At 46.5% G+C, this 19,795-nt stretch overlaps 1 protein-coding gene across 3 annotated transcripts; it reads right to left on the bottom strand.

Moving 5' to 3' along the window:
• Window positions 1-1,002: 1,002 nt before the first annotated feature.
• On the bottom strand, window positions 1,003-9,357 carry BOD1 (biorientation of chromosomes in cell division 1). Of its 3 annotated transcripts, none has more exons than XM_082837327.1 (4): window positions 8,918-9,357; window positions 7,175-7,237; window positions 5,035-5,159; window positions 1,003-1,224 (listed from the first exon to the last, which is right to left on the bottom strand). In XM_082837327.1, the coding sequence occupies exons 1-4, from the start codon at window positions 9,152-9,154 to the stop codon at window positions 1,029-1,031; spliced, it is 621 nt and encodes a 206-aa protein (XP_082693453.1). In that variant the 5' UTR covers window positions 9,155-9,357; the 3' UTR covers window positions 1,003-1,028. The 3 variants fall into 3 exon arrangements, with proteins under 3 accessions (XP_082693453.1, XP_082693454.1, XP_082693455.1); XM_082837329.1 differs by lacking the exon at window positions 1,003-1,224 and adding an exon at window positions 2,446-2,585; XM_082837328.1 differs by lacking the exon at window positions 7,175-7,237.
• Window positions 9,358-19,795: the final 10,438 nt, after the last annotated feature.

The raw sequence follows: 19,795 nt of genomic DNA, 5'->3' as shown, positions 1-19,795 counted from the left end.
CCCCATGTGAGCCTGATGTTCTCACTTTGTTCACTCACTGATGCTTATTTTATTTATCAAAAGTAACAGACATCTTAAAGACTCTTACAAAGAGAACACCGAAGTAGCATGAAGGGATGAGGCACACCCTGATGGTTACCAACAATGGCTGAGCTGAGTCCGCCACTGCTTACTTGGTGATCGCTGCTTACGTTTACTAATGTCTCCCAAGCTCTGCAGAAAGCATTGTTTTGTGTATCTAGAGCTGATTTTTAAAGTTAAATTTCAAATGTAAAAAAAAAAAAAGGAGTGCTCATAACAGAAGAATCCCACGGTAACTGACAGTGGTGAATTGAAATCCTTACTAAATACAAGGAAATCCAGCAGGGCTTAAAGCAGACTCTGAGCCCCATTTAGGATGCCACTTTAGAATGCATTGCTTGATTTTATATAAAAACTGTAAACCCAAGTTAACTCATGTCCAGGGGAGAGACTCATTTAAACAATTTCAGAACAACAAGACTTTCATGTGAATTTGCCTTGTGCACACCAATCATCCCAGATGGTTTCTAATGAAACATCTATTCACAGCTTAAACGTTTAGCTCTGCTGGCACAGAAAATCATACTCACAGACACAGGAAAACATTACTAATTAGTTCTCAGTAAAAAATGACTCATAACAAAATGAAGTCCATTTGCAGTAAATACTTTTCTGAATAGACAAGAAACATGACCCTAAATAATGGCTTACCCCTTTTCTATCCATTTTCTATATCTATAAGCCAGAGGTGAATGTTCCTGGACAAAAGACGGGATACTGGGGCTTCCCTGGTGGTGCAGTGGTTGAGAGTCCACCTGCCGATGCAGGGGACATGGGTTCGTGCACCGGTCCGGGAAGATCCCACATGCCGCGGAGCGGCTGGGCCCGTAAGCCATGGCCGCTGAGCCTGCGCGTCCAGAGCCTGTGCTCCGCAACGGGAAAGGCCACAACAGTGAGAGGCCCACGTATCGCAAAAAAAAAAAAAAAAAAAGACGGGATACTGGACCTTAGGAAGCATCCTGGGATGGGGCTGGAGGGTCCTGGCTTTCAGGCTCTGGAGGGGGTGCTGGCACAGCTTCTTTTTTCTGGGCTGCCAGGAACTCATGAATTGCTCGTTCTATCTGTGGCCTGAAGATGTGGTTTAGTTTGGGATCCACCACCTGGGAAATAATTCTGTCCACTCCAGCTTCCAACATCCCTGACCTTGAGAAGACAAATAGATCATTCCATTATTTAGCCTCCAAATGTCATGAGAGAGCCCAATAAATGTCCACCTGGTCCAAAGTACAGCCCCTTGAGGGAGTTCTTTCACAGGGCGGTCCACTTACCACATAGGGTTCAAGCCACGATATCTCTAGAGGGCAATTCATGACTAGCAGCTATCATTATTCCTAATACGCAATCTCATCCACTCCCACCTCAACCTTGTACAAGAGAACCAAACAAAACTGTCCCAAAGACAAAGAGCAAGTAACAATATGGTAGGAAAGAACCGACAGCACGGGGAGAGTTGAAAACCTCAGTCTGTCAAAGCCAGTAAGCCTCCCACTTGACTCCATTTCCTTCAATATCTATCCTCTCACAAGTCAAAGCAGGAGAAGCAGCCTCCAGCAGCAACCTGGCTAGTAAGCCCTAAATCTTATATAACACAAATCAGTCAGGGCTGGGAATGTTTACAGCATCACCAGCAATTCAACAAGGCCTTCGGCTGTGGTTGTTACCTATGACACATACTAGGTAACTTGGAAGCAAACAAGTAAACAGACAAGAAACAGACTGGTTCTCAGTTCCTAAGGGGCTAAAATACATCCCTAATCCTTTCTGAAATAGAGCAAAAATTAGTCAACATGTCTATATTCAAACACCAGGGGTGGGTAGTGAGGAAGATTATGGTCACAGGAAACAAATCTCATTTGAAGGGTTTGGAAAATAGTCCATGCAGGGTCAAACTGAATTGTTCTCCTCGAAGGATTAAAACAGTCAAATACCATCACAAGCATGGTGGACAGGTTTTACTTACTTTCCTTTAGACTTGAGTTCTTAGGCCATTCAAGCTTTTGCTTGGGTAAAAATAGGTCCTGCAGTAATGGGGCAAATGGTGTGTCAGGGTACAGCCAAGGAGACAACTGGGTGAACACACACAGTGATAAGTGAGATGAGAAACAGGCCTTGAACTGGTTAGGCTGAGTAGTGAATAAAGTGCTTCCTAGATCCAGTGGGAACTGACAGCTTATCAACAGAAAGCCTAGATGTAAACAGACCACCATTAGAGTACAGGGGCACTTTGGGGCAGACCCCAATAGACAATGTGTGCCCTTAGAGATGAGCACCGTGGAACACAGAGAGGCCAGCAGCAGGCCATGGGTCAGTGGGGAAGCAAAGCCACCTCTCCTTAGGCACAAGCCAACGGCTGTCCACCTACACCACCCTGCTTCCCAGGTCAGATTCACAGGGGTCTTTACTGGAGGTGAAAGCCTGACCAAGGAAAACAAAGTACCAAGAGTGTAGCTCCCTTTCTTGGAGATTTTAAAAGTGTTCGGAGAAAACAGGATCTTGTCAGGAGCCTAAAACGGAAGATGAAATGAACAAATATGCAGTTAAAAGACTTATCAGTCATAATTAGATTCAACAGTAGAGCCTGATTTCCTGTTAAGCCCTCCACGCTGCAGAACTGGGATACAGGTTCTGGGCCTGAACAGCCAGGCCAGCCAGCCAATGCTGAGGGCTGCAGTGTTTCATCTACAGGGTTAAGTAGCAAATCTTCACTTTAAAACTTCATTAGAATTTGCCTCAAATTCAAAATGTTAGCAAGAATCACATAGAAGTGTCTCAGTACTACATCCAAATTCATGTTTTCAGGTTAAATACATTCTAGCTCAAATCAAAAAGGAGGAAATATTTACATAGGTGGTAAAACTATGAAAAAAAAGCAAGGAAAGAATGACCATCCAACTCAGAAGTATGGTAACCTTCTGAGAGGAGGAAGGTATATCAAGAAAGGAGGGAAGCAGGGCCGGGGTGTTTTGGAGGGTGCTGGTAAGTTCTATTTCTCAACCTGGGTGGTGACTACAGGGATGTTCTAATTACTTGCTAGACTGCATCTCTGTTCTAAGCACCTTTCTGTGTTACATTTCATATTAAAGGTATATAAAGAGAAGCGCCACATGCATACCTCAAGAATGACATCATTGTGTATTAGAAATTAACAATAACGTTGACAGTTTTCATACCATTAATGGCACCCTTTCAAATATTTGGTGCTTAGATTTAGTTTCTTAATATGCTTTTAAACCTTAAAAGGCAGGGTAAAAAAAAAGTTTCATCTGATTTGTTACTGCAGCTGTCAAATATGTTTTTTGTAAGGATTAGTGATAACACATATACGGACCAGTGCCAGACATGAAATAGTTGCTCAGTAAGTGGAAGCTATCGTCCCCTTCTCTCTGAAGGATCCCTGTGCCACAGTCTGCTCCCTAGAGAAACAGAAAGGCAATGGGTGATAAATCCAGAATGACAAGGCACTGGGCATCTTTTGGTATCATGCTTCTTCCCTAACTCTGAGAGTTTTTGTAAATTTTAGTTTCGTTTAAAGATTCAGATTTCATCAGCCATACAGCCATACTGCAAGTGCCAGCTTGTTAATAAGCATCCTTTTCTATTTTACAAAACTTATTTTGAAATTATATATCCATAGAAAGTTGCAAGGAATTACATAGGGAGGTCCACGCACTCCTTTACCCAGCCACCCCGAATGCTTGTACTGTACACGACTGCAGTACAACATCAAAGCCAGGAACACAGGAAAAAGGAAAAATTCTGTAACTATACGTGGTGATGGATGTTAACTAGACTTATGTGGTGATCATTTCAAAATATATACAAATATTGAATCTTTATGTTTGAAACTAATTATACCTGAAACCAATATGCTGTATGTCAATTATACCTCCAAAAACAAAGGGGGTGGGCGCAAAACCCCAGAAAACCAGCACGGGTACTCTCCTGACCTCGGTTACATCTCAGTTACAGTTGCACTCATGTGCATCGGCGTGGGAAGCTCTGCACAACTTTATCATGAGGACCTTCATGTAACCACCACCACAATTAAGATACTCACCTGTACCCCACCCCCTTCATGCTACTCCTTTCTAGCCACACTCACCCCCCGACCCTGACCCTAAGCCCTAGCAGTCACTAATCTATTCTCCATCCCTATAATTATATGTTAGTTCACGAATGTTACAGAAATGGAATCGTGCACCACTATCTTTTTGATACTGGGTTTTTTTTCACTCGGCACAATTCCCTGATACTTCTGTTTTTAAAGGGGAAGGCTTCACAAGCTTTTAGATATTCCAGGAGAGACAGTGGATCAAGAAAACCTGAACATAAGTGCTGATATGAAGAGCAAAAAAAGGATTCTGAATGGATTAGAAAAAGCTTATCTTAGGACACTGGATTTCATGAGCCACCACCACTTTTGTGCCAGTGACACTGAGAAGTCACTTGGATGAGCGATCAGTAGCACATCATTAACTAAGGTTCAGTTTGCTGCTGTGAAGAATATACCTTAATAAGACTCCATGCCTTCCTGAAAGCTGCCATTACACTTTAGAGGGGCCGTGTGGATTCAGAAAATTTGTATAACCCACACTGACTTGTGAGAAGATCCAGCTGCTCTTGCCCAAGACCCAAACATTGATATATCGGTATGAACTCCAGCGTATGTTCACATTACACTGAAAACTTCAAAGAGTATGAAATATGTCTTACAATTTGGAATATCTTTCCTGGTAGAGGTGTGCATGGGAGCCCTATGTGGGTAGCAAGAATTTCAATTGAGTTCTTTGCTTACTTGAATCTTAGTTTTAATAGGGGCGGGGTCTGCTGTAACTTGTATGTCACATTTGCTGGAAAGTACCATGCACCTTGACCAAATAGTGCCTTGCATTGGCCTTCTTGCGAGTCACGCTTGTGATAACTGCCTTTTCGCTCTCAATTCTGCTTACTTACTGAACCACACTCTGCCTCAGACCATTTCGCAATTGGTTTTTGTTCATCGTAGGATTCCACTCCTGCTTGTCCAGATGTGTTGACACAAAATTATCCACTTTCTGCCTCAGGTTTTGGTAAGCTGGCTAAAATATTAAAAAGAAGGGGCAAGGTCAGAAGTTACACGCACCAAAGTTTTGGAAATTAGTCATTCAGAACACTGCTTTTCATAGAAATGCAGAATTTCAGGTCCTTAAATACACTCCCATCGTGTCCATGAAGATCATCACGCAGCATGGCAGAGCATGGATTAATGACCAACATGTGTGCCTGCTACAATGCCAGATGCTTTATTACCCCACTTACTTTGCAAATAACTCTACGAGGGAGGTCCTGTTGGCTCTCTCCTGCTCTCATGTTAGAGGATACAGGCTTAGAAAAAGTAAACAACTTGCCTACAAGGCTAAAATGTGGCAAAGCCAAGGTTAGACCCAGGCCGTTTCCAAATCAAAGGAAATGGGTTCTAGTCCAGCTCCATTGCTTACTAGCTCTCTGACTTTCGACAGGTCAGCCAACCTGAGTCTCAGTTATTTCTGTCTGTAAAACAAGTATTACTGCCCTGCTTACCTCACAGGGTCTTCTTGGCCACAAGCAAGGCCTCGGGAAAGTTCTCCGCATAAAATGAAGGCCCACCCAACCCTCAGCATGACTCATGAATGCAGACTGAAGTCAACGCCTACGGAACACTGGGAAAGGCTGAAGGGAAGCAAAACTTAAGTCCCAAAAGGAGCCTGAGAGGCACTTGTTGGTCTCAAATGTTCTAGACCCAACTAGGGTCAGAACAAAATCAGAAAGGAACTTGATGAACACAAGGAATCCATGTGAACATAAGGAATGCATGTTCTAAGCCTCCAAGACCTTCTGGCACCACTAGCTGTTCTTCTCCAAACCAGGTGTAGCAGTGTGCATTGCTGTTCACACTTCATTCCTCTCTCCTCCCACTGTGGGCAGAGAATACTTCCCTACCCCAGTGACACTGCGTTTAGCAGTGTGATCTGCTCTGGCCAATGGAGTGTTAGTGACAAGAGGTCCTAAATGTGGCTGTGCCACCTGGCTTGGCTCTTGTACTCTGGTGACCTTTGATGAGGGTAGTCCTTTGCAGCCCCTGTCCATTTGGCCTGGGACCTAGGATGAGCACATGTGCAGCAGACCTACCCCAACCCACAGCTTGGACCCAAGCCCAGGCCACCTACAGCTGAGCACCAAGCCTGTCTAGATCAGAGGAACTTTAGCTGACTTGTAGCCCCATCAGCATGAGAACAAATGCTTGTTATAAATCACTGAGATTTGGTTTATCATGTAGTGCTACTGTGACAAAAGTTTGCTAACAGTCAGGTCAATGAAACTGACAAAGGAATCGATTGGCCTCAACTCCATGAATGGGCTCTTCCCAAAGGCCATGACTCACAGGCATAGACTCTCCACCAGACCTGGAGAGAGTAAGGCAGGGAGACGGGTGAGGACTAAAATTCACAGATACCCCTGTACTGTCTGCTTAGCAGCTCCTGTTTCCTGGTAACCATCTTCCCCTCTTCGTTACCCACTACTGTGGGGAGGGCAGTGGGTGCCACGTTCTCCTGGCTACAGGGGTGGGTACCTCCCCATGCTGAGACGATGCAGACACTTCCTGGGATTTTTTGAACTGGAGCTGTTTCTAGAGGAAGAAGCTGTAAGATGTAACCAATAGATACTAGTAACCAAATGGATGGCTCTGCTCTGCAGTGACAGTTAAAAGAGTTATGAAGAAGAGGCATGAAAGACAGCCCTAGTGGAGCATCCCTGGTTCCAAGTGCATCCCTACCCTTCTGGCAGTTTATCCATTCTAGCTTTCCTTAGAGCCCATGAGCCAACAGAGTCTCCCCTCGGCTTACAGGAGTTAGAATTAGATTTGTAGCTTTTAACCATTAATCCTGATACTATACCTTCTACGATTCAAAATAACTCACCCAGTTTTAGATCGAAACGGTTCACAGGGAAAAGGACAAAGGACAGCTAATGTCACCACCAAACCTTAAGAGACCCTGACAATACAGAATAATCCCTTCAGTTCATGAAGTGAAAGGACCTAATGTGCCTGCCACTGACATTTTATTATACTTACTATCACTATCTCCGTCTCTTCTTCACCTATCAGTTTGTTCTGTTTGTTTATATTTTGGATGCACTGCAAAGTAAATTACAAACACCATCAGTACACTTTTTATGTTTGTAGTCTGGGGTGGAGCCTAACAGTAAATCTGACAAGTTGTCAGGTGATGCTGATGATCTAGGGGCCACACTTTGAGAACCACGGGACTAAAGCGATAAAGGATGTGTCTAAAACACATTATCTTCAAGAATTAAGACAGGGCTTCCCTGGTGGCGCAGTAGTTGAGAGTCGCCTGCCGATGCAGGGGACGCGGGTTTGTGCCCCGGTCCGGGAAGATCCCACATGCCGCGGAGCGGCTGGGCCCGTGAGCCATGGCCGCTGAGCCTGCGCGTCCGGAGCCTGTGCTCCGCAACGGGAGAGGCCACGACAGTGAGAGTCCCGCGTAGCGCAAAAAAAAAAAAAAAAAAAAAAAAGAATTAAATCAACCAGGTGACTACCAGAAAGAACATCTAAGGAGATGTTAAGTGGTGAAGGCTCCAATTCCCTCTCCCCCAACAGATTCTCAATACCGATTTAAAGAAATGTATACTACATTGATTAAGCCACACAAAACCCAGTGAGACAAATGAAACATGAGTGGAGAACTTGCAATGGGAAGTTGAGAACACCCAGTACTGGAAAAGGTGAAAGCTCTGTCAATATGTACCTGGGAACCTTAAATAAGGAAAATTAAACACCCCATTTCAAGGATAGCACTTCTCTTTGAGTTTTTAATCTTGGAGAATAACAGCATACACCACTTACTATTTATACTATCTGGTCTACGTTTCAGTTTTCTACCCTAGAATACAATCTTTGAGGACTGGGTAGTGACTTGCTCGTTCCTGTATCCACAAGCCCCATCAATAAATGTTTAATGGGTACATGGACAAGGTCTTTCCCTATTTTTAAGGCCTAGTTTTAAGCTCACAATCTTGCTGTGAGGTACGCAAAAGATTTCCATGATAGGCTCAGAGGGGAGAAATCACTTCCCTCTAGCAGCCCATTCAGGAACAGAGCCTCCTAAGTCTTGTTGGAGAAGCTTCTGAAAAGGGAGTAAACGAATATTCCAGCAACTGCTGTTTGTCTGACACTTAACACACGTGACTTCACTGAATACAAATGAACCTTGGCAAGTAGGTAAAGTGAAACAGCATTGTACTATCTGTTGACTTGGTTGACCTATGGCATTAGGATCTAAAATAGGCACCAAACCCCTTTCAGTCCATGATGGAGAACAAAATAGGGTGCTGGTTCTACAACAATGTACCTTAATTAACTGTGCATGCAAGTCTGCAAATCACTAAGCTAGAGAAAAGGAATAGTTATTATAGGCTGATGATTGTGCATTCAAACCATTCACGCTTACTTACCTGGTTTCCTCCACTGTTTTTAACATACTGAGATTTGTTACTGAGGGCTTTAAAGGAGTCCCATCTTGGGAAAGACAGGAGATAGGCAGGCTGTGAAACCGGTGTTGGATCCCCAAGTTGAGAGGTGCGACTGGGCTAAGTCGCACAGAATAGTGATGGGGCTGGGAGCCGAACCCACGAGGGCATCCCTCAGAAAGCTTCCTATACTGCCCTAAGCGATCTCCTCGCTGCTGAGATTTTTAAGGTGTCTTTTTGTTTTTCTCTCTCCTTTGGAAATGCGAAATGCAACCCTGGCAGCCTCATGCCCAGCCCGGCCCGCCTGAGCCCAGGCGGCCTAATCTACCTTGGTGTCCACGTCGGCCAGGCAGTCCCGGCGGAAGCTGTCAAACAGCCCCCGGCTCTTGAGCTGCTCCACGATGAGCGCGATGAGCTGCGGGTCGCCGGGAGGCAGTGAGGCCGGGTTGATGGGGCCGCCGCTCCCACCGGCTCCCGTCGCGCCTGTCGTCGCCCCCGCCGAGGCTTGGCCGGCGCCGCCGCCGCCCACCGCGCCGGTGCCCCCTCCGCCCCCGCCGTCCGCCATGGCTGCGCCCCGGGCCCGCGAAGGAGACTGAATACGGATTCCTCTCAAGGACAGAGGGCCTGGGTCGTGTAGAGGTGGCCGAGGGGCCGGAGAAGGAGGAGGCGGCGGCGGGGGAGGAAGAAAGGGTGGCGGCGAGGACGGCGGCAATGGCAGCTTCTGAGGCAGCAGAGGTGGCGGTAGAGGCGGCAGAAACCGCCCACCCCATCCATGGCGCTCTCCGGGTGACGACACCGCCGACCTCTGCATTGTGGGGCAGGAGGTTTTCCGGCAGTCATCTCCGGCTTTCTTATAGGCAGAGGTCCGGCCGACGAAAACTACATCTCCCGGCAGGCTCCGGACTCTCGTCTCCAGTTTGCGGGGCAGTATGGGACTTGTAGGCTTAGGCCCTCGTGATTGCTGCAGCCTGGGCTGGCCTTCCTCGCTCCGTTACTTGCCCTCTCTCTTTAAATCAGCGCGTCCTCAAAGTGCCTGATTATAAGAATCGTCTGCTAGGCTGATTGAAAGTATAGATTCACAGGTTTGTCCCTTAGAGATTCTGATTCAATATTTCTGGGTCGGGGCCTAGGAATCTGTGCTTTTAACATGCATTCCCGCGCCTTTCTTGAACAATACGATCCAGGAAATGTGGGAAGCAGTGGACTAGTCACATTTCTTTTATTCAGAAATTGTGGGTGTATTTCCCCTTCTGATTTTAAAAGAAATGCATACTTATTTTAGAAAATTGAAAAATAATGGAAAACTGCTGTAAAAAAATTTCCCTGATTCTCTATTTTATGTATTTCCTCCAGATATTAAATATTGTCAGTAATAATAAACGAATATTGAGTAATTGGAATATTACAGGCATGATGCTAAGTACTTCACATACACTACTTCACAATCTAAAATGCAGATCTTGTCATCGCTATTTTACAGAGGCAGAAATGGAGGCACAGAAAGTTTGTTACCCTGAACACGTAGCTAGAGGTGGAAGAGGAGGGTTTGAACAAAGGTTTCCTGAATCCAAATCTTGGCAATGTTTAACGTAAGGTGTTCTACATTCTGAGAGCTAGCTGGCATCAAAGGTAAGGCTTTTTTCTTGATTTTTTTGTAGCCCCAGTTTACTATTGGAACTGCCACCACTGTCCTCTCTTCCATTCAGCCTTTTGTCCATTATTGACTGAACTCCTGCCCACAGCCCCTGGCAATTCTGCCTGCTATTGTTATTTCCTCATCTTCCATAAGCAGTGGAGGGGTTGTAAGTAATAAATTCTTCAATATCCTTGTTTTCTGGGAAGAGGCATAATAGACAGAGATCTGGGATGCTCTCCACTCCACCATTTCCTATTTAACAGAGTTTAACCCTTAAAATGAAAATCGGGATGTTAGTTTATACTCATCCTTTAACTCAAGCTAAATCTTCCTCAAAGGTTAAGTTAATGACCAACATTCTCTCTTAATACTTCACCATCCTGGAGATTACCTAATGACTATTCTTCCTAGTTGTCCCACACTCATCACCCACCTTTAGCCCCAGGAGAGGCCCTATTCAGACCACCTGGGCCTCATGTCTATTCTCCTCCAAGCTCCCTGACTTTGACCAGCCTCTTCTCCATTTTGGCACGGCACCCCTTACTCTCTTTCTCCAGGGTAACTTTTCTGACCCTCTGACTTAATCTGGTCTTGTCTCACTGGTATAGACTCTCAGAGCCTCTTTCTTGTACCAATTATTATAATCAAAAGTGAATAATTTATAGGCTAGCTGGCCACCTGTTTCCCCTGCAACAGTGTAAGCTTTAGAGCTGGAATCACAGCTTGCTCTTCATCACTGTGTTCCCAGCCCATAGCTCAATGCCTAGCTCAAAGTAGATGTGTAAATTTTTGTCTATTTCCTATAATCATGGGGTAGAGTCAGAGAGAGAGAGAGAGAGAGAGAGAGAGTGTGTGTGTGTGTGTGTGTGTGTGTGTGTGTGGAGCGGGGGAGGTGGGTGGAGGAGGGTGTCATTTGTAGCCACTACTTTCAGAAAAGAAAGTGGGAGATGATGGATTAATCCATCATGACCAAATGGGTCAGTGATCCTGGAGATTGGCAGCAAATGGTTTAACCCTTTGTCAGTCTCATGGGGACCTTGTGTCCTAGTTGCTAGAACTCTCAACTGTGAAAAGAGGCTGCACCCTATACCTGTGACCTTGCCTCTGGAATTGATATAAATTGGGTGTGGTGGGGTCGGGGGAACGAGGAGTGAAGGAAATCAAGACTAGGGGAGGCTTGTTGTTCGTCCAAATTTGCAGTAGGAAGCTTCCACTACATCCAAAATGTATTCCTCCCCCAAGTCAAGGAGCATGTAATACACAATAATTGTCACCAGGGAGCGCCATTGCTGTATTAATAATACAGGACCTTTAGAAATTTCTATGCAGAATACTGTTTTAATTTTGGCCCAGGTGGTGATCTCATTTTCAGATATCCTTTAGGAAAAAATAATTGTTGCCTCTCATTGTTAAAATTTGTCTGTAACAAGTTTCCTGAGCCCAGTGAATTGTACATATTAGGTGTTGGAATATTTTATGTCAAAGACTGCAGGCCAAACCCAGATCTCAAAGGAGAAAGGGCAGAAACTAGAAATGAGATACACAGTTCGCCAAGGGAGATGTGAAAAAGCAGCCAAGTGCGTGGGCTTTTTGCATCAGGGGGCTCTGGATTGGAAGCCCAGCTCCATCACTTTGGGGTGGTGTGACTTTGGGAAAGTTGCATCACCTCTCCGAGCCTCAGTTCCATTTTAGCAATCCACTTAGCATAATAATTCCTGGTCCTCAGCAAGTGTTGATAATATATTACAGCCACAAGTTCACATTTGGGTTGGGAAGTTATTTGATTAACCACTGTCTCCTCTGCTAACTTCTAAATTCCATGAAGGAATGAATTGTCTGTTTCGTTTATCATTGTGTGCCCAGCACCTAGAACAGTGTCTGGTACATACGGGCTCTTTGTAAATATGTGATAGATGGATGGAAGAAGAAAGTAATGAATGAGTAAATGGGAAATTTGCTCTTCTAAGTGTAGGATCAGGCCATTCAAGATTTTTTTTTTTTTTTTTAATGCGGTACGCGGGCCTCTCACTGTCGTGGCCTCTCCCGTGGCGGAGCACAGGCTCCGGACGTGCAGGCTCAGCGGCCACGGCTCACGGGCCCAGCTGCTCCGCGGCATGTGGGATCCTCCCGGACTGGGGCACGAACCCGTGTCCCCTGCATCAGCAGGCGGACTCTCAACCACTGTGCTACCTGGGAAGCCCCATTCAAGATTTTTGATACCTCCCTCCACCAAATGGCAGAATATACTCAATATATTGACTATATATACAGAGGGGTTAGGTGTTCTAGTGAGCTTTCCATATGTGTGACTGAACTGGACTAGGAACCTGGGGCTGGGAGCAGGCCCCAGGGTTAGAAGTCAGTCTGTGTGTTGCCTTGGTAACCTTCCAACCTTCTAATCCAAGATCCGGTTATATAAGCAAGAGCATTCCAGAGCCCAGGGCTGCATTTAGACACCACATCCACTTGGGGTAGACAGGTTGTGGGTCCTTATTCATGTTCATGGTGTGGCCCTTTTTCTCCTTGCTTCCTTGTTTTCATCCAAAGAGCCTTACTAATTCTTAGGCTGTACAGGTATTCATTTCTTAATTGACAGCATCCAACGTTTCTCGAGATTGCCTGTCTGTAGTGTATTGGCTACATCTGCATTGAAGGATCTTGGCTGCTTTTTGTTTGTTTCTTTGCGATGTTTTCCAGCATCTCTAATGACAGATTGGATCCAAATACACACTCAGAAAACAGGGCTTTGATAAGCAGGCGTCCTCAGCACCAATCGATACTACCACTGCCTCTCCAACCTAACATGCATCTTAGATAACATTTCAGGCTGCAGTGTTTTTAACACGTTGTCATTTTGAATTATCATTACTAAAGAACGCTGAGTGGAAGAGGGAACCTGATATAATGGAGAGAAAAGAATGGGAAGTTGGGAATCTGGCTTGGGTTTGGATCCAGCACCTCTGCTATCGTCTGTGTGACCTAGGACAATCTTCTGAGCCTCAGTTTGTCGTGAAATGTAGAGATAATATATATGCAGAAGGTGGCACATGGTAGGCACTAATAGCTAATAATATGGTCTTGAAACAACATCCTAATGTACTCATCTGTAGTCTGTTATGGGCAGAAATCTTGAATAATATATATTCAGAATTAATGCATATTTAATTACTTTGCTAGTTTTAATCTTGTGATGACATAGAGAACCACTCAGCCAGTCCCTAACTTGGTGGGCTCAGTGAAGCCAAGTTCACAGTCGAGCCCTCCATGCTACTGCTGCTGTGGTCTGGATCCGTCCTCTGCCTTTGTCTTCACACCTACAATGCCGTCTCTCATTCTCCAGTGACACACATATCGAATCATTTACTTCTAGTTGCCTATCCGGTATCCATTCCCCTTCTTTATCAACAGAACCCAATTTTGTCTGGGGCTTCGGTGTGCCCTGTTGAAGTGTGTACTTCCCTAGATTCCTTTGTTGCTAGGAGTGACCATAGGTGCCATTTCTGGCCAAGGAGATAGAAGCTGAGGGTATCTGGGAAAGCTTGGCCTTGCTGATAGAAGCATTGCCCCTTCCTGCTGTGGCGTCGAGATGCAGCAGTCCTAAACCAACACCCTAAGGGTTAGTTAGGGGCCAGTTACAAACTGGTTCTGGCCAGTGAGCTGTGAACAGAAGTGAGAGTTGTGTCACTTCTGGGCCAGGACATTTAAGTACCAACATGAAGCTGATTCACTTTGCTGTACAGCAGAAACTAGCACAGCATTGTAAAGCAACTATACTCCAATAAAAAATTTTTTAAAAAGTACCAACAAGAGACCCTCCAAGAATTCTCCTTTCATCTGCCATGATAACCAGCGCAATTTGAGATAGTGGCTGATCTATCATGCTGAGCCCCAGAGTGAGGGGACATGGAGGAGGGGCCCTGGTTGGCCCCTAATGAACCAGCAGGAGTGAGAAATAAACGTTGGTTGTTTTACGCCACTGAGGTTGTGGAGCTGTTTGTTACTGCAGCATAATCTAGCCATCCTGACTGATATAACCCTGACCCCATTCCTCCACTAAACCCATCATTTATGGAATGACTGAATGTAAAAACTAACTAACAAATGATTAACTAAAAGCATGAATGAATTAACTTCCTTCTCCTGGGCCCCATCCCTTCAGATCATGTCTAGGAATGACTATAAATCCACCTAGTTTGCTCTGTGTACCTTTGTAGACAGCTTAGGTCAGTCTTTCTTCAACTTTGGCGTTCATCAGAATTCTCTGAGGGCCTCATTAAAAATACAGATGCCCCGCCTTCCCCTCAGATCTGCAGAATCAATCCTTAGAGGTGGGTCTTGGCCATCTGCATTTATTATAAGTTTCCTAGGAGGTTCTGACAATGGGCCAAAGTTAGGAACGGTTGCCACTTTGGGTAGAAAATTCAGACCCCCATCAACAGGTCTGAAAGGGTGATTGTTTCTGGCATGTGGGTTTTCCAGCGTCTCTCAGTCATCCCTGCCTCAGCTCCTACCCTCACCCTTGTTCCCAGGTGGCTACTTCTACCTAAGTGATCACCTTTGATTAAAGGTTCCCTTGAAAATATCAGTGACATCTCCCCTCTGGCTCTTGCATCTCTTGTCTGTAAAAAGAAGGGAGTTTATACCTAGAGGGAGGCCATCAATAGTGGTGCCTGAGAATGGAGGCAGGTACGAAGGGTGCAGAGGAGTGCCGGTAACTGATCGAGGCAGCTCTGGGGCCGTCCCACAGAAGGTGGCATTCAGACAGGGTCCTAATGAGGGTGGTGGGCATCGCCCTTCTTTGTAGCAGTGCCTTGGAACATGGTCCTGCATTTGGGCCCTCCCCACCTTATGAGTCTTGGCAGGCTGGGGAGACCCCCTTCTACCTGGGAGCCCGGAGACTTGCTTTCCCAGCTTCCCAAACATGTGGTCTTGACTTCAGCCATCAGAGGCCGATCTGGCGCTTAACACTTAGCAGGTAGCTTAGCAGGTAGCATGTGAAGAAGGAAGCTTCATAATTGGGGGAGGTGGTGTCTGCCTCCAGAAGGGCCATGGTGGGGCCCCGCAGGGTGTCCGGTACCTGCGCGGGCAACATCAGAGGCACCTGATGCTGTTCTGTGCCAGCATTGGGACAGTGGCATCTCCATGGTGTGATTTGGCGGTGGCTCCTGTCCATGTCGTCTCCAAGCCTGGATCTCTGGCCCTCCCAGGGATTCTGGAAGCCACCCCATATTCTTTACTGCATACCTTTACTGATTAAACCAGCCAGAATTCATTTCTGCTGCGACTAAAGGACCTTTCTTGGATAAGTAGGTAGAGAAGAGAGAGGTTCAGGGTCCCAGGCAGAGGGTACAGCTTGAGCAAAGGCCCAGAGTCTTGAAGAGCATGGATATATTCGGAAAAGGGTTGCCAGTCCCATGGGTTGCAGAGCATGTATTGGGGGTGGAGTGGGGACCAGAAAGAGATGACGTTGATGAAATAAGCTGGGACCTCAAATGCTACCATTTCAGCGGCTGAATGTGACCTTGGAGTGGAGACAATGGGTTTTAAATAGGGCACTGGCAGTATCAGATGCAAAATTGACAGATTTCTCTGGGACAGCACAGAGTGTGACTGGACCCGGTGAAGCTGGGGGCAGGGAGACGAATGAGGAAGCTAGAAGGGGCATCTCATGTGGTAGGTGTTGGCTAGGGTGTCCCTGCCCCTTGAGATCCGGCTAAGACTGCTCACTCTTTCCTCATCACCTCCCCCCGCCCCACCCCATTGCCTTCCTAGGCCAGGTGGGACCCCTTCCACAATTTCTGCAACTTCTCCATGGTCATCTCTGCTTCGGAGCTCCTGCCTCTGCTGTATTCATTTTAGTTTATGGATTTTCATGTGAACCTCAGCACCTTGATTCTTTGGCACAGATTGAAGTTCTGAGAGTATCAGAGGAGACACTGACATTTCAGCAACATTAAAAACAAACAAACTGCAAATTGTACTTTCAACCGTCTTGTTCTTAGAGGACTCTACATGTCCCGAGGGATTCATGGTCAGCTATTTCTCCCCACGGGTGCACCAGCCTCAGTGCAACTCCTTACCTCTTCTCTCCCCTCCCCGGTTCCGCCTACCTCTTCACTCCCACCCTCATGGTTTGCCTGTGAAATGCCAGATACTCCTGTTGGGATGCACCACAAGTCAGCCCTCTCAAGCCCTCTCTTCCAAACTCAGCTCCAGGCCCACTTTTGCACCTCTAGGCCCATGGAGGAGGCCATCCAAACATGAGGTTATCCTCTTAAAAAGCTCCACACCCCTTTGAAGATAGCAGTGTTAACAATTATTTTTCTGCCTCTATGATAGCTTTTCACAGTTGAATTTTGCTGTCAGTAATTGTTTTATTTATTTATTTATTTACTTTATTTTTTTTGTCTGTGCCGTGCGGCTTGTGGGATCTTAGTTCCCTGACCAGGGATTGAACTCACACCCTCGGCAGTGAAAACGCAAAGCCCTAACCATGGGACTGCCACGGAATTCTGAGCTGCTAATAATTGTAAACCACAAAATAGAAGAATTTTGTCTATCTCATGTAAAAGTCTGGAGGAAAGCTGACAGGGCAGCTCCATGACCGTCAGGCTCCCAGGCTCCTCCGCCAGCTTGAGAGCTCTGATCGAAGGTGGCTGCCCAAGTCTCCAGGCCCGAGGGAGCCGCGGGCAGGCTGGGAAGTGTTGCTGGACCTTTGTGTTACAACCTCTGTTTAAAATTTGGTGTTCATGTTATTAAGGAAGAAGGGGCAAATGCACATTGGGAGGAAACTAGTGTTCTGGGCCGTATCTATGAAGACCACTTACCTCAGAAGTTAACCTGAACTTTTCCCTGGACTGGGTATTGAAGGAAGCTTAAATGTTTAGTCTGTTGGTCATGGTGTACAATGGTACCAACAGTTGTTCTCACTCCTTTAGAAGTGTCAACATTGCAACTTCAGGAAGGGCTGGGGGCCAGTCAGACCCGGGGTGTTTGAGGCCCCTCATAGGTACAGGCAGACCCTCACTCATAGGGCTTTGCTTCCCTGTGTTTTCCTGGGACTCAGTCTGGCCAGTCACCTCTCTGTAGCTGAAATAGAGTATGGGCCCAACAGGCCTGTGGATACACCAAATAGCTCAGCTGCTGCTGCCCGTAGAGACTTTATTTCTAGAGGGATACTAAGGCTACTGAGAAGTGCCCATCATTCTGGGGAGACAGTACAATGGCTAAGGAGCCTATGAGTGAGGATGAGGCTGCCTGCCTGCCTGAGCTCCAGGAGGCTGCCTTGGCTCCTGGCTCTGGGTACTCCTGGCCCCTCCAGTGCTTCATTGGTGGGCTGTGCTCTGAGCATCTGCTGCTGCCACGTGCAATTTGAGGGGACCACTTCCGTGATCACACTCCAAAGTTGGGGTTTCCTCTGTCCCTTAGGGGTGCTAGAGGAACATACAGGTCCCAGTGGCTCAACCTGGAATGAAACTCAGGTCTCCTGACTCCATTTCAGTGCCTTTTTCTTCTCCTCCCTCCCTAGGAAGGCTCTGGTTGGCGGGCTCTGTGTAGTAGACTGTGGGCATCATTGATGCTATTCACTGGATAGTCTCAGCTCTCTGCTTTCTAGACCCAAGGCAGGATTGTAACTGCCGGCCTCAAGGCAGGACTAGTTCCAACCAATGAGCCATGAGTAGAAGTGATGTCACTTCTGGCCTAGAGCCTTCAATGGCTGCTCCAGATCTCTCTTTCCATCTGCTGAGGTGACAGTGGCCAGTGGTGGTGGGTGCTCCATCCGCCTGTGACCGGGAGCAGAGCCCGCAGCTGACCCCTGATGGATCTGTAGCGTGAACAAGAAATAAATCTTTGGCATTTTAAAAATTTAGGATTTTTTTTTTGTTATCACAGCATTACCCATCCTAACCTAACAGTGCACACCTACCATCTATTTGGTTGCCTGACATCTCAATGCCCTTCCTATTTTGGGGTTAACTTCTACCCTCTTGAGACTTGTTGGGAGGCAGAGCCTTCCTATAGATGAAAATGCCAGGTACCACTTTCCCAGCTCGCCTTGCAGCTCAGGTGCAGGCACGTGGCCAAGGCCAGAGAAGATAGTGCTACAGCGGCAGTACCATGGGCTCGGCATTTGTAGCAGCTGCAGTGGGTGACGTTGTTGGGCTGGTTCCATTGCAAGAGTTTGGGCTGTGATTCTGGCTGTGTGGCCTCCCTTTTTTCTTGCCTACTCCCTAAGCCTAGTTCTGCAGCCTTCCTGTCTCATCTGTGAGCTGCTCAGTATCCTTTCGATAAATTCACATTCAATTTAAATCACCGAGTTCATTTATGTTGCTTCCCCGACTAAGAGACTTGGATGGATACAACCAATTGAGAGGGCAGCGTGGGGCGGCACGGGAGCCAGGAGCTGGAAGGAAGGATCTGGCAAGAGGCACCTGACTTCTCTCCCCTGCACGAGCTGCTTCTCTGGGAGCAACCTTTGTCTGTCTTAGGCCAGAGCAAGCCAAAGGGTGCTGGGCAGGGGCTCTGGTCAGACTTGGTCAGCCTTTGGGCATGTGAACCTCACTTTTCTTATCTGTAAAATGGGGCTGATTATAGGACATCACTTCTAGAGTGGTTGTAAGGAATGTATTTGAAAGAGAATGTATTTGAGAGAGTTCTGGGAACCATAAAACAAAACCCCAGTGCAAGCTCATCACATTATTCTGTGTTAGCTTGCCCGAATATATCCAGCTGGGGAATCTTGGTTGGCGTGACAGGGTTAAATGAAAACTGTTCGTCCTGATGCCACCATCCTATCACTTACCTCTTGGGAGGTCCCAGGCCAGTCCTTACAATTCAGATCCATCTGAGAGTCTACTCAAGAGACCAGAGACCTCAGACTGGAAGCAATGAAAAGATTCCTGATGGGCTTGGTAAAGGCAGAGAAGCACAGAGATGGGAAAGGATATTAGGAGTTGTTTTATTCAATCCCCTCCATTTTCATAGTTCAGAGAGGGAGAGCCACCAACCCACAGCCACACAGCCACTCCGTGGCTGAGCTTGGGGTTGGGATGCAGATCTTTTCACTCTGACAGTGTGCCTTAATCTGGAGATATGTTTGTGCTGTAATCCAAGGATGCAAAGTAAATTTGGGGAATAGGACAACTCTCCCTCAAATGAATAACCCCCATTTCCTAGCAACCTATGGTCAACTCATCCTTATCCCACCCTACAGAAGGATCCCTGGAGTACCCCTTCTCTTTTTTCTTTCTCAGCCCTCTAAAACACTGTATTGAGGAAGGGTGAAAAATTGCTGAATCGATCTTTTTCAATTAGCATGGCATCTGAATCCAAGAAATTTGGAAGAAGAAAACTTTCTCATCCGAGTGGCTGCCAACACCCCCGCCCCAGCTGAAGTGCTCCCTTGTTCTCGCCTGCTCTGCCCCAGATCCGTGGGCCACTCTCCGAATCGTTGGCAATTTTCTCTGCACTGTCCTGACAACCTCCGGCCATGAAAATTAAAAAACTAGTTACCAAATCTCGCTCCTAACGGCTTTGTCCTTGTCAGCGATTCGACAGAGAAATCTGGAA

Source organism: Leucopleurus acutus (genome assembly GCF_964270905.1).
Source record: "Leucopleurus acutus genome assembly, chromosome: 3".
NCBI lineage: Eukaryota > Metazoa > Chordata > Mammalia > Artiodactyla > Delphinidae > Leucopleurus > Leucopleurus acutus.
This window is presented reverse-complemented; position numbering and strand designations above follow the sequence as displayed.